The sequence below is a fragment of the Mastomys coucha genome, unplaced genomic scaffold, assembly GCF_008632895.1.
Source record: "Mastomys coucha isolate ucsf_1 unplaced genomic scaffold, UCSF_Mcou_1 pScaffold5, whole genome shotgun sequence".
In the NCBI taxonomy this organism is placed as follows: Eukaryota; Metazoa; Chordata; class Mammalia; order Rodentia; family Muridae; genus Mastomys; species Mastomys coucha.
In genome coordinates, this window is record NW_022196911.1 from 6,309,519 (window position 1) to 6,323,266 (window position 13,748).

Here is a 13,748-nt window from a genome sequence, read left to right on the forward strand (position 1 = left end):
CTGGCAGCATATGTATAGTAGAGGATTGCAATTTGATCATCAATAGGAGGAGAAGAGCTTGGCCCTGTGAAAGTTCTGTTCCCCAGTGTAGAGGAATGCCAGGGCTAATAAGTGGGAGAGGGTGGGGTGGCAGGCATGGGGAGGGGGGAGGCAACAAGGGTTTGTTTTTGTTGTTTTTGTTTGTTTCTTTATTTTTTGGAGGGGAAACTAGTAATGGAGAAATTTACATGTAAATAAAGAAAATATCTAATAAAGAAAAAGAAAAAAAAAAAAACAAGACTAGGCGACCAGCAGCCTTCCTCTGTGGAGGAAGAGCTGGACCTGATACAGACAGAGAGATGTTAGTCTGGCTTTGCTGCAGACACTTGGGCCTCTACTGGTGTGGACCACACATCCGCTCACCGAGCAGCTGTTCTTGTTGGGATGCATCATTCCTATAGAATTCACATCCTGTCCACTGTTTGCCGGCAACGTTCTTTTTCAGCATTGTGCTCTGAAGCTAACCTGATGCCATTCTGCTGATGAACATGAAGCTGCTGATGTGGAAACACATTAATGGAGAGAGTGCATTAAAATGTCAGAGACCAGCCCCCCTCCAAAAAAATCCACAGCTCAAGCCCCTGGTTATAGTAGGATCCCCATGCTGGAGACAGTGAGTGATTTGAATTAGCTAAGATTTAGCCCTTTGGATTTTGGACAATTAGCTTTCAACATAATAGCTATGATTTGAAAAGTCGTGTTATGGAAAGACAAAGTGAACAGATTTCAAGTGCTGAAATAGAGTCTTTATTTCTGAAATGAGATAGAAGCCTTTGTGTTATCATCTAAATAATGTGCTTTTTTCTTCTTTGTCCATTTTTTTCTATTCCAAACTTAGAATTTGAATGAATATTATGTCATTTTTAAGATTATGATTTCAATTAATTCTTTCAAAATTATTATGAAATCTATAAAATATAAATCTTCAGATAAGAATATAGTAAAATATAAATTATTCTAAAAGGACTGAAAGAGTTTTCCTTAAAAGATGAGACCCAGTGAATCAAGTCAAATGCATATCAAACCTTTAATGGACTTGAAGTCCATAATCTAATAGGTGATTGTCACCACAGGCAGGCGGGGGTGGGGGGGGCTATGGTTTTGACAGATGTCTTAAGTGATTCTGTATAGAAATCAGGTTCAGAGAGTCCGGGTACCCAGAACCCCCTGCTTCCCACAAGCACTCATGAAAAATGAGGGTGAGAAAGAGGAGAGAGCAGGACAAGACTACTTTCCCCATGATGGGCATCAAACCAGAAGGCCATGGGAGCTGCTGCCCTAGGCAGGATTGGGAGGAGCAAGGCTTGATGCAAACCTGACTATTACTCAGGCCAGAGCTTCTCTCTACAGATGCACCCCTCACTCTGCCTCTTGCTGTCTCAGACATCAAGGTCCTCCTTTTACTCAGTGGACAAAGGACCTGCCCCTTTTGTTGGCCTCTCCCCACCCTCGTCCATCCTACTCCAACTGTCCTTCCACAGAGGACTCTGCCCCTGCTTACTGGTGCAGCCTACTTGATTCTGCTTCTGCCCTCGTAGCCCTACCTTGGGATTCTTTCCCGTGTTCTTCACATAGCTAAACAAGCTGGACCATCCATCTTAAGTCAGCATCTCCTCAGAGTTGGCACTGCAACCAAAGCCTGCATAGTCAGCCTGCCAGGCTCTGGGGCAGCACTGGGTGTAGAGACTGGAGGGAAGGTCCGGGAGTGTACAGAGGGTGTGCTGGGTGTCCTGCAGTTTAGAAATACCCCAGGCAGAAGCAGACTCTTGACTGCTCACTTACATAGCTTACTATATTAAGGACCTTGGGATGTGACACCCTGTGAGTCCCTCTTCCTCTGGTTCTTCATACTTTTAACTTTGACCTGAACTTCTGTCATCGACAAACCAAGCAAGCTGACAGCCGTAAAGCTGTAAGGCCCGCTCATTCTTGCTCACACTGGATTGCCTTTGTTTAGGCAACTGCAGGCAAGGGCCTGATTGAACAGTCTTGGGCTCTGTTCTCACTGGGCAGTGTCTTGCATTTACTAAGTTAAATGACTTTATGGCCTAACCTTCTTAAGAAACTTCGAAGACTGTTCTAAAACTCAGAAATGATAAACTGGAGGTGGTAACTCATACCACATAACACTTGGCAGGCTGAGGCTGGAGGATTACCACAAGTTCAAGTGCAGCCTGGACTGGATAGGGAGCACCAGGCTAACCTGGACTTGGGAAACTGTCTTAAAAATAAAAAAGAAAATCAGAAATGACTCTATCTTTGTTCTACAGAGAAGTAAGATGCTTGTTTGTAGATTTGTGAAATACTGTATATTTGCCAAGACAGAATATATAGGATGGGAAACTCAAATTAATTTTATAACTTGAGTGACAGGTATACTAAGGTACTAGAGATCTCAGTAAATGCCTGCAAGATAAAGATATATATTCTTAATTATCTCACTGCTAAACCCTCACTTTGATTACTCCTCGGTGCTTGTTAATTAGCCCCTCGATGTCTGCCAAGATCACGCATCCTCTGTGTCCGAGGCATTCACAGACCTCCAGAACCCCTTAGCCTCACTCACTCTCTTAAGATGCTTGCAGACTCTGCTCCTCATACTTATCCCCTAGAAGCAGGTACTTGGCTAGCATAGAGATGTGGATATTCCTGACACTGCAGAGGAGCAGTCCTCCCTGTGTGTCAGTTGGGAATTTCCTTAATGCTATTATAACTACAAGATACCATGCTAAGTTAGCATTGTCAAGTCCAGTACTGTTAAGGAGGTGTTTTTCCATATAGCTAGGCATGTTCTCCACCCAGCTCATAACTGAATATCCCATATGTTGTCATCTAAGTTCTACCATGTGGCTGGTTACCTCTGCTCAGGTACCGTGCGTTTCCTCCTTCATGTCCAGAGCAAATCTTCCTGCCCTTGGCACTATCCAGACTCCTTTCTCCCTATCACATGCCCCAACTTCTAGTCTACCCTTTCCTATATGCCGTAGGTTTTATTTTTATTGACAGGTGATGAATCCATACAATACACAAGATATTCTCTCTACAGGAAGGGGCATTTTAGGTGTGCACATTGGTGACCACATCTTAAAGTAGAAGCCTGTGTGATTGTGTCTTGTTTGAACAGGCAGACTTTTGCTCAGTACCAAACCCATAGGATCCTGGAGTCACTTCCAGCAGAGAATGTCCAGGCTGTGAGAGTGACTGCTGCCCTCGGTGGCTTAATCTAGGCCAAACGTGCAAGGCAGTGAACACACTGAGAAACTCCAGGAGAGGACTGCAATAGGAGTCTCTGGATTCAATATGTTCAAAATATCTTAGTTTAGTTCTGTACCATTACTAATAAATGGTGCATAAGACAGAAGAGTAGGCTCAACAAATCAGTCACCTTTGATGGTGAAGAGATTATCCTTAGTCATCAATAAAATCCAAACTGCCAGACACTGTATTTACATTTTCTTTACACTCTGATGTCAAATCTTTTGAGCTTCATTTCTTTTCATTGGTCTGGGAGCCAGGAAGGATAGGTGTGGCACCAGATAAAACAAAGGGCCAGATTTTCGAGACACATGGCACTGCTGCTGTTGGGCAGTGCAGTATCCAGGTGAAGTAGCTACAGAGGGCAAGATGTTCATAGCATTTGTGGTGGTGTGAGCTTCATGACACCTCAGTGATGTGCAGAATGTGGCATGAAGAGCCTCACTAAGCCTCCAAGAGGAAGGGCTCTGTGGACAGTTGTCATCCAGGAGGAAGGGCTCCCCAGATCACAGACACTCAAGGCCAAGAAAAGTTGCACCTGGAGAGTTAGGCCTCTGTACTGCAGAGAACATTCCGGAGTGTGTGCTGGTAAGGTCCCCACTGCTCTTCTGTTGAAAAACTACTGTTCTCCCATCCTTCAAAGAAAAGATGACACTCCTTGCCCACGTGTCTCATCCACTCAGTATCCTCTGAACTACCCAACACTCTGTCTTATTCTTTTTTTTTTAATTAATTTATTTTTTACACTCCATACTCCATCCCCCCATCTGCTCCACACCCCATACCTCCTTCCCACCCCTATCCCCCATCTCCACACAGATGCCCTCACCCCCACCCACCTGACCTCTAAACTCCCTGGGGCCTCCAGTCTCTTGAGGGTTAGGTGCATCATCTCTGAATGAGCACAGACCGGAAGTCTTCTCCTGTATGTGTGCTGGAGGCCTCATATCAGCTGGTGTGTGCTGTCTGGTGGTCCAGTATTTGAGAGATCTTGGGATGGAGGGGAATCCAGATTAATTGAGGCTGCTGGTTCTCCTACAGGATCACCCTTATCCCTCCCTGGCTTCTTTCAGCCTTCCTTAATTCAACAACAGGGGTCAGCTGCTTCTGTCCATTGATTGGGTGCAAATATCTGCATCTGACTCTTTCAGCTGCTTGTTGGGTCTTCTGTAGTCCGGTCGTGATAGGTCCCTTTTTGTGAGCGCTCCATAGCCTCAGTAATAGTGTGCAGCCTTGGGACCTCCCCATGAGCTGGATCCCACTTGGGGCTTGTCGCTGGACCTTCTTTTCCTTGGGCTCCTCTCCATTTCCATCCCTGTAATTCTTTCAGACAGGAACAATTATGGGTCAGAGATGTGACTGTGGGATGGCAATTCCATTCCTCCCTCACTTGATGCCCTGCCTTCCTGCTGGAGTTGGGCTCTATAAGTTCCCTCTCCCTACTGTCAGGCATTTCTCCTAAAGTACCTCCCTTTGAGTCTTGAGAGTCTCTTACCTCCCAGGTCTCTGGTGCATTCTGGAGTGTGCCCCTAACCTCCTATTTCCTGAGATTGCCTGTTTCCATTCTTTCTGCTGGCCCTCAGGACTTCAGTCCTTTTCCCTCACCCAATTCCAGATCAGGTTCCCCTCTCTCCCCCCCACTGCCCTCCCCCCTGTCCACTTTCCCTCCCAGATCCCTCCCTCCCTCCCCATTTGTGATTGCTTTCTTCTCTCTCCCAAATGGGACTGAGGCAGCCTCAGTTGGGCACTTCAGCTTGTTGATCTTTTTGAGTTCTGTGAACTATATCTTGGGTATTCCTGTCGTATTATTTCATCATGTCTTTCATAGAGCTTCACAGTGGCCTGCTAAGCCCAACAGAGACACAGCAGACCAGAGCACCCTTGGTTTAAGAACTGTGGGTCCCAGGGACCCAGGCTGTTTAAACAAAATACAACTGTTCCACACCCTTTGTGTGAGAAGACTCTCTGTTACACAGCTTCATGCTGGCTGTTGATTTCTTCTTGGTTGTTTTGGCCACTACTGTGTCCCTGGAACCTACTATCTAGTCCCATGCACAACCCCAGCCCTAAGCAGATAACCATGAGTATAATATCTGACTGAACAGAAGGGATTTCTGCTTAAGTTTTCTTAATATAGAGTGTCTTCTCACATAAAGGGTGTGGAACAGTTGTGTTTTGTTTAAAGAGCCTGTGGGCCTGTGTTTTTACAGGGACTCACAATTCTTAAACCAAGAAAATGTCGGAAGATGGGGCTGAGAGATGGTTCAAAGGTTAGGACCACTGGTTCTTGCAAAGAACTGGGGTTCAGTTCTCAGCACCCCCAAAATGTCCCACCATCTTATGTAACTCCCAGTTCCAGGGCACCTGATGCCCTCTTCAGACCTCCTCAGGCCCCAGGTACACATATGGAGCATTTATACACATGCAAGCAAAACACTCATTCATACATACAAAGTAAAAATAAATTTTAAAAAAATGTTAACATCTTAAATGGAAACCCAGAAAAGATAGGATGGTGCTGGCCCACCTTCACAGGTTGTCCTATAAAGGGTGACTGTATTCATAAGGGCCCCTGTGGGGAGCAGGAGTCTTAGGGCAGCACCTTCTAGCCTTATTGTAAATTGGGTTCCATCATAAATGGAAATGACAGGTTGCTTCTTCTCCTAGTTCCAATCCAAGGCCTATTTAACTAAAACTCAGGGGATCCTCTGGGCAGCACATTGAAGAACCAAACCCCAGGCCCTCCTCCTTTGCCATTAACAAGCTGGAGATGAGCTGGCCCAGATAGGCGCAGGTAGCTGTGTCAGCAAAACAGGGAGGCATAGGAGATGCCGGCTGTGTACTGTGCCCCAGCAGCCTCCCACAGTGCTGATCTTGACTGCCACAGCTATGGGTTAGGAATCTGCAGAACCAGGGAAATCGAGACCTGCTCACAAAACCCTCGAGCTCAGACTGAGTAGAAACCCCAGGCCTGTGACCCATGGAGCCCACAGTGGAAGGGCAGCCTGCTCTGTAAGCAGTGCTCACATTTGGGGTCAGGCTTTGCATTGAAGTGCTCTGCTTATTTCAACTTGTAGCTTGTCCTGGCTTTGTTTTGATAGTCTTACCTCTCCATTAAGAAAAAATGACTTACTTCTTGACTCTGTGTTTCTGTAACAGAAAGGTATTTGCCAGTTAAGGAGGGCTACCCAAGAGGAACCAGCCCCTCTGAGGGATAGTAAGACTTTGCTCCCAACTGAGAGGTTGCTGTGGTCCTTGGAACTGCCGACCAAGTACTTTAGAACAGGAATCCTCCCATATCAGCAACACCCACTTACTTACTGCTCAGGGAGTCACAGTTGGCCACCATGCTTCTGCCCCAGAATACATGGTTTCTAAAGCCCTACAGGCTGCCTTAGCATATTCCTCCTTCCGTTCCTAGCACTCCTGGTAGCTCTCCTTAGTGGACATAAAGAGAACTGCAGCAGTGCTGAGACACTCACAGATCTCTTGTGTTTTGGTAAGACAGGTTTTTGGTTTTTTTGTTTTTGTTTTTGTTTTTTTTGCAGCTTCCTCATTGGCTACCCAAAACAGCTGTCACATAAGAGTCCTTTTCTTCTTAGGCACAAGGGATCCAGAAAGCTGTTCGAGCTGTGCCTAACACCACCCCTCCCATGATGGTGCCTTCAGAACCCAGAGAAGAGCTTTTTGACTTGTTACTTTCTCAGTTAATATCTGCAGCTGTCACCAGTGTCCGTGGTGTTGGGAGGCCTTAGAAAAGAAGTACCCAGAACTGAGAACAGCTAGGAATCGTGCCACTTCCTGTTGTTATGTGGCCTTGGACAAGTTACTTAACCTCTGATCCACATCTGCTTAATTTGCACGTGAGCATAATTGTACCCACCCTCCTCAGGAGTTTGAAAACCTAAGTGCATATCAGATGTCTCAGTCAGTACTGGGTGACTAACACGTGCTATCTGTGATGGTACAGAACCATATTCAGGTAGCAACACTGTCACTCTCAAGACACAAGTGGTTTGCTCCCAGATCCCCAGAGGCCATTGGTAGTATGGCTAATGTCAGAGTCAGGACCCCTGGCTCTATAACCACACTTAACACTCCAGGCAAGAGAACCATAGTAACTAACAACTCACATCCAGCCTCCTGACTTGTAAGTGTTTGAGAATTTTTCTATTATTTTAAGGCTCCTTGTTTTTTAACTGTAATGTGCACCTTTGCCTTGTGGTGATTGTGGGCACTGCTAAAGCAGAGGAAATCAAAGATTAGGGTCAGGTGACAGTGCACATTGTCACGTGCCTAGTGAGTTTCATATTCTCATTTTCTTTCCTGCCTTCATATGAACAGGTGTGTTTAGAAGCCATTATTTTCATATACACTATACTGCATGGCACTGAATATAGTAGATGCTTAAAGATGACCATAATTAGTAAGGCCTGTCTGTCACAGTGCAGACTTCATTCTCCGATGCATACTTACGTTGTCTTTGTGAATAAACACAGTGTTCCTAAGAACAACGTTGAGACCCAAGCAATATGGGAAGATGGCTCTGGCTTCTTTTTAGGGTTCTCACAAGCAACCAACAACCTACTAAATAATGGTAGCTCTACCCATGCCAACAACAGTAGCACTCTGATGCTGGTCAGCAACCTGTGGACATTTGCAGTGGTTCCCAGAGCCATCCATGCACATGCTGTCCTGTCAGGACCATCTTCCCAAGTACTTTGTGAGAATGGGTTCAAGTGGTTTGTACTATTTATAAGAAGGAAAAACAAATGCTTAAAACTTTGATACTTTGATTAAAAAAATAGTTCTTCATTTCTTATATAAGCCAGAAAGTTGAATCCACTGGAAATTGATGCACAAAGAATAATCTTAATGGTTTTGAACAATAATTTATTTGACTCATTTAAGTCTTATGATACTGTTGACTGCTCTATGTTAGGAGCCACCAGGGTAGCTTAGGCAGTCTGGAGCAGGTAGAGGGAGGGCAAGCTTGAGCCTCTTCTCTGCACATCGTAGCCACCCTGGGGCAGACTTTTCAGAGGCACAGCATTTACTGAAGGCAAGCTTAGCTTGTACTGGGAGAGCCCCATGAAGGTTCTGTACATGCTAGCCAGTCCTCCTGTTGCAGCTCTCCCTAGGCAAAGCAGAGCTCTGTGCACTTAGCACAACCCCTCTCCCATCTCACTGCCAGCAGCCAAGACTGAAGGAAAACTCTCTTTCTGAGCATGACATGAAACCGAGTCCCTAAGAGGTGGCGTCTCTGAAGCGAAGATCCTTTAGACCTTCCTTCCCCATGACTCCACTCCTGGAAGTCTGTCGTCTTCCCCACCACTCCTTAAACCATGTGTAGATGCTGTGTTTTTTATAGGACCCAATTTAATAACTTAAACCATAGGGCTAAGGTGGAAGCAAGGTTTTCTCTCATATCTGTTTTATCAGGAAATGTGGGGCAAAGGTTTGTTTTAATAGTAGTCAACACTGCTCCGTGGCTTTTTTCATTTCTGACGTATGGTTTTGATGTGAGGATTTTAGCAGTGTGAGCAGTCTGATCTTGTTAAGCATTACAGCTGAGGAGCTCAGTGGTTAAGAACACATGTGCTCTTGCAGAGGACTAAAGTTCAGCTGTCAACACCTACCTCAGGCAGCTCACAGCCACCTGTGACTCAGACTCCACAGAGGTCCAACATCTCAAGTCCCTATGGGCACATGTATATTCATATTCCCTCCCTCTCTCTTTTTCTCTCTCTCTGATGCACTCACACACACACAAATAATATGAATCTTAATGCAGCATGAGGCTGTAGCTCGGCCTTAGAGTATTGGGCTAGGAAGTGTAGCAGGTCAGGGGTGGAATGACCCAGATTTGATCCCTGCTGCCAAAAGGGATAAAGGGGGAAAAAAGCATTCTTAAAAATTAGAAATTGATTTGCCTTACTTTTGTAATTCCTGCTTTTATTTCCAATACCTTACACCTGCTTCTATTTATCTTGACACGATTAAGACTGTAACCTGTGCACCTTGTGAGTGGCATATGGAATATTTACCCACCAGCAGAGTTAAGCCTCCTTGAAGAATACCAGCCCTAACCCTGCATCTTGCCATGTGTGCCAGGCACCATCGAGTTGCCATGGCATTCAGTGTATGTGCCTGTGCTCTCTCCCTGCAGGCAAGGAAGTTTTCCTGGCATGAACCAGAGTGGACTTGTGGCCTCCAGCTCTCCCTACAGCCAGCCCATGAACAACAACTCCAGCCTGATGAGCACCCAGGCCCAGCCCTACAGCATGACACCCACAATGGTGAACAGCTCCACAGGTAACCAGCTCCTCTGCTTTTGAGGGCCACCCTGTCCTCCTCAGCCCTCCTCTCAGGCACATGGCAAATGTGCCCCAGTGGCTTGAAAAGGCAGAGTCTCCAGTACATGTGGATAAGTCCACTGCTCTGCTTCAGAAAACTTGCTTAGTCTGAGACTTGAGGTAACAGTGTACCTGATATAAATATCTTTTCATTGTTTGGATACTGCACCCATGTTTCAAATGTCTCTGGATGCAAACTACACATTCTACATTCTCAGTGTTATTAAGAGAGTCATTAAGAGAGTTGAAGGGTCCCCAAGCAGCAACTGTCACTTGGCAGTGGCAGCACAGAGATCTAGGATCTGTGCTGAATAGGAAGGGCTTGCAGAGCTGAGCAGAGGGAGAACTTTTCCCATTCAGAGCGGCCACTTTCCAGGTGTATGGCAGCTGGCAGCTCCTGAGGGCTGACTACAGCTCGTCTCTAAGGAGAGCTGTTAATCCTCTGTCCCCTTCTTAATTTTCATTCTTGCCTTCTTACAAAATCAGGCCTGCTTAGTACATTGCAGATTACTCTCCAGTGGTGAGCATTGTCTGAGGCCTTAAGCCACTTCTCCAACCCAGAGCTTCCCAGAGATGAGTGTTCCCTCAGAAGTGGGAACCTGGGATCCTGCTGACTGGTAGGATTCATCCATTGTTTCACACAGGTTTGGTATAAGCATGGCAAGCCCTCCAAAGCTTTGGGACATGTCAGGGACACTGAGCCCTAGTTCCCTACAACTATCAGTCTCCATTTGTACAGCTTTGGCCCATGCTGTCTGTGTCTGTAGCCTGGAGAGGCCCACCCTGCTCCCAGAGCTCTCTGTCCACAGCCCAGAGGGGCCAGGCATGAGCCTCAGAGCAAACAGTGGCCTTCCTGATCAGTCCTCGGTAAGTTTAGAAAACACAGACTAAAGTGTGGGTCTGCAGTACCTACGTATTGCTTCCTAGTGGTGAGCAGGTGGTGGTTCTTCAGGGAAATGAATTACACAGATCCAACAGCCTGCATGCTGGGAGCCACCGCCTCCCTCAAATGCTGCCCAGGCCTTAGAGGGTCTGGGTTGGGATGGTCTATGTTCTGTCTAGCTTCCTGAGATAAAATTACTTCTGAAATGGGAATAATTTTTTATCTACTGTTATCAATACTCATTTTTCCTTTTTTCTTTAAACCCCAGAGCCCCCAAAATACTAATAACAAACAGATGGCACACAGCCCTGACTAAGAAGATGTATGTATTCTTAAGCAAGAACCAGTTTTATGGGGACTCACAGAGAGGGCTTCAGTTTATTATTCAGATAATTCAGCGTTCATTGCTTCATGCAGAGGAAATCTGTTCAGTGAAAGGCCATTTATCCTTACAGCTTTCTGTATAACATAGTAGTATATTTTTCATGGCATTGTACATTTCAAAATATTGAATTTTTAATAATTTAAACATTTATCAAATTTTGTTCTCCACATTTATGTGATTTTATTTCCACATTATTAAGTTGGATGCTACCCGACAGAAAGTAATCGCTCAGTGTATCCGAGGAGGATTGACCATCTAGTGTTTCTTGTGTCTGTTGACAGGTCTGTGTAAGTCTATTGTGAGTGTTGCTCTCAGAGGAACAGGGATAGTAGGTCCAACTGTGCTGTTCCCTCGGAGCTCTGTGCTACCCTCCACAGTGAGAGTGGCTTGTGGTAACATCCACCTCCATGGCTTGGGACCGTGGAGATGATAAAATCGCACAGGGAGCCCCAAGCCATTCCTCCATCAAGGCACCCTAGAGGAAGGAAGGCAGCAGAGATGCAGGCAGGCCATCAGTGGCATTATCTGAGATTCCATTAGCAGTCCCTATTCATCCCTCGCATCCCAGCATTCCTTTCACTGAGCCAAACAATCGTGTTGTACAAGGTGAACAGCACTGGAAAAAATCCTCTGTGTAGTAGTGACTTTGTCACCGGCCTCAGTAAGTAACTACTTAAACAGAGTCAGTGTGTGTGTAAGGGTGGCAGCTGTTCTCCCTGAGAGCACCGGTGGATGTGGGGTGGGAAGCAGCAGGACTTGCCCTCTGATGGAGCAGTTGGTAGTTTCTTCACATTGGAATTGAAGTTTGTTTTTAGCAAGTTGGATTAAAAAACTAGAATCACTTAATACAGCAAGTGCACAATTAATAAATACAAGTTGTAGGTAGACCAGTTCAGCTGTCCAGCAGGCCTGACCTAAGATGGAAACATTTCTGTGTGATGTCTAGAGCACTCCTTCCTGGCTGCTTCTCTGCACACAGGGCATGTCTTTCAAGCACACCTGTGCATTCCAAAGGCAACAAAGCCTACCACCTGAAGCTCTAAGTTAACCTCTCTAGAAGTCAGTGTAGAGACTAGTCTTCCTCTGGGTGTCTCTGCGGGATAGAAGAGCACCCACAGGCAGACTTAGCCAGATTCTAATCCCAAAAGTAAACTGCACCATCACTTTCCTACCTAGACACTCTGGCATTCCTTTTACAAAGAAAGGAAGTCAGTTGTATTGCCTCAGAACTACCCAAAAACTGCCTACTGCAGGGTGTCTGGAGTGCCTGTTACAGCTGCAGCTCCTATCTGAATGCTGCATTATTAACAAACTCCTCAGGTAATTTTCATGGGTGTGCAGCCACAGCTAGGGGATATTTTTGCTCAGTAGTTGCTTATCAGTCACCCTCCATCTTCAAGAAATAAAACAGGCAGGCAAGCCCAAGACAGGGAAGGAAGCAGGTGAGCTAGGGACCAGGAAGAAAGCAAGGTGAGGGTCTTGATAAATCATGACAGAAAGTTTTTTCAGGTTCAAAGACATCCATGCTACAATCTTACCAAAGTACACCAGGGTGCCTTGCTCAGTGCCATCCTGGCTGGAGGAGGGGTTTTCCTACCTCTTGGAGTAGGCCAGGCTCCAGGGCCAGCTCAGAGACTGAAGCCTGTGCACATTATGGGGTCATGCGCTCCTCATGCTCACAGGCACTCCCACAGAGGCTGTGGTGAAAGGAGGGGTCTTCTTGCCAGTGTGTGAGGAAGAGTGTTTCCCTGGAGATGTTCATGCAGCTCTTGTATGTGCTGTGTTAACCGCGCAGTATGTATGGTTATGTATCTGCCACACATCAAATCTTCATGTAGATGATGCTTGAGATACTAGGACAGTAGGATCACGGTGAGTTGAGGCTATCCTAGACAACGTAGTTTGCTCTTAAGATAGCCTAGGCTGCAGAGAGAGACAGCTTGTTTCAAAAAATAGTAATTCATGAACAATGTAGGCTTTTCTTATATTTTAGAAAGACAAAATATCTCTACACTATGGGCTATTACCAAGAAAGGAACATGACATTGTGTGTTTCCCTGCCTTCTGGTAATGGTTGCAACTCTGTAATGAACTAAGAGGACGCTTCACTCAAGTCCTGAGTTCCCTGTGTCCTTGGGAATGCATCTAATCTAGCTACCTTAGGATCTTGACCCCTGGTGATTTAAGAAGTCATTTTAGCTCTTAAATTCCAATGGTGGAGCGAGTACCTGTGCTTAGAGTGTGTTTACATCTTATATCACTCAGGCAGCCCTTGTCCCTAGCCATGCCTGCTTGAACTTCATACCCTAGATCTCTGGGAACTGGAGAAATAGCAGTTCCTTGATATAAAGCTTCCTGACTGTGGTGTGTTCTCTTTTCTGAGGAAAGAGAAAGAAAACATCATTCCCCCAAGAGACCCCTGCCCTGGAAGTGTGGCAGATATATGGCTCTGTACAATGATTCTTTTGAAATTTTGGTTAAGTCAAAACTAAACATTTCAAGAAAAAGAAAAGCCACAATAGGAAAGAGTGTGATTATATAATAAAAGAAAAACTCTACATTGTAGTCCGTGTCAGTCCATTCCCATCTCTCATGATAGGGCAGTGCACGTGAATCTGCATATCTAGGATGCCCAGGTTAATGTGCATAATAGAGAATGAAGAAAGTTGAGGACTTTCAAATGTCACATAGCTTATATTCATCCAAGTCTGATTGTGGAATCAGTGTGAATTACTGCTGATTATTGTAATACAATTGGCTTAGCTCTTTGTGCTTAAAATTACTTTTGTGTACATTAATGTGTGAAATGCATAAAACATATTACTATTCC

The 13,748-nt window shown here is 45.4% G+C and overlaps 1 protein-coding gene across 3 annotated transcripts in view; it reads left to right on the forward strand.

The window, feature by feature from the left end:
* Arid1b (AT-rich interaction domain 1B) overlaps positions 1–13,748 on the forward strand; it is a 350,225-nt gene that overhangs the window by 304,116 nt on the left and 32,361 nt on the right. For all 3 annotated transcript variants that reach the window (XM_031352241.1, XM_031352240.1, XM_031352242.1), the window contains exon 9: positions 9,464–9,609. In XM_031352241.1, coding sequence (XP_031208101.1) covers positions 9,464–9,609 — 146 coding nt within the window. The remainder of the gene's footprint in view (positions 1–9,463; positions 9,610–13,748) is intronic.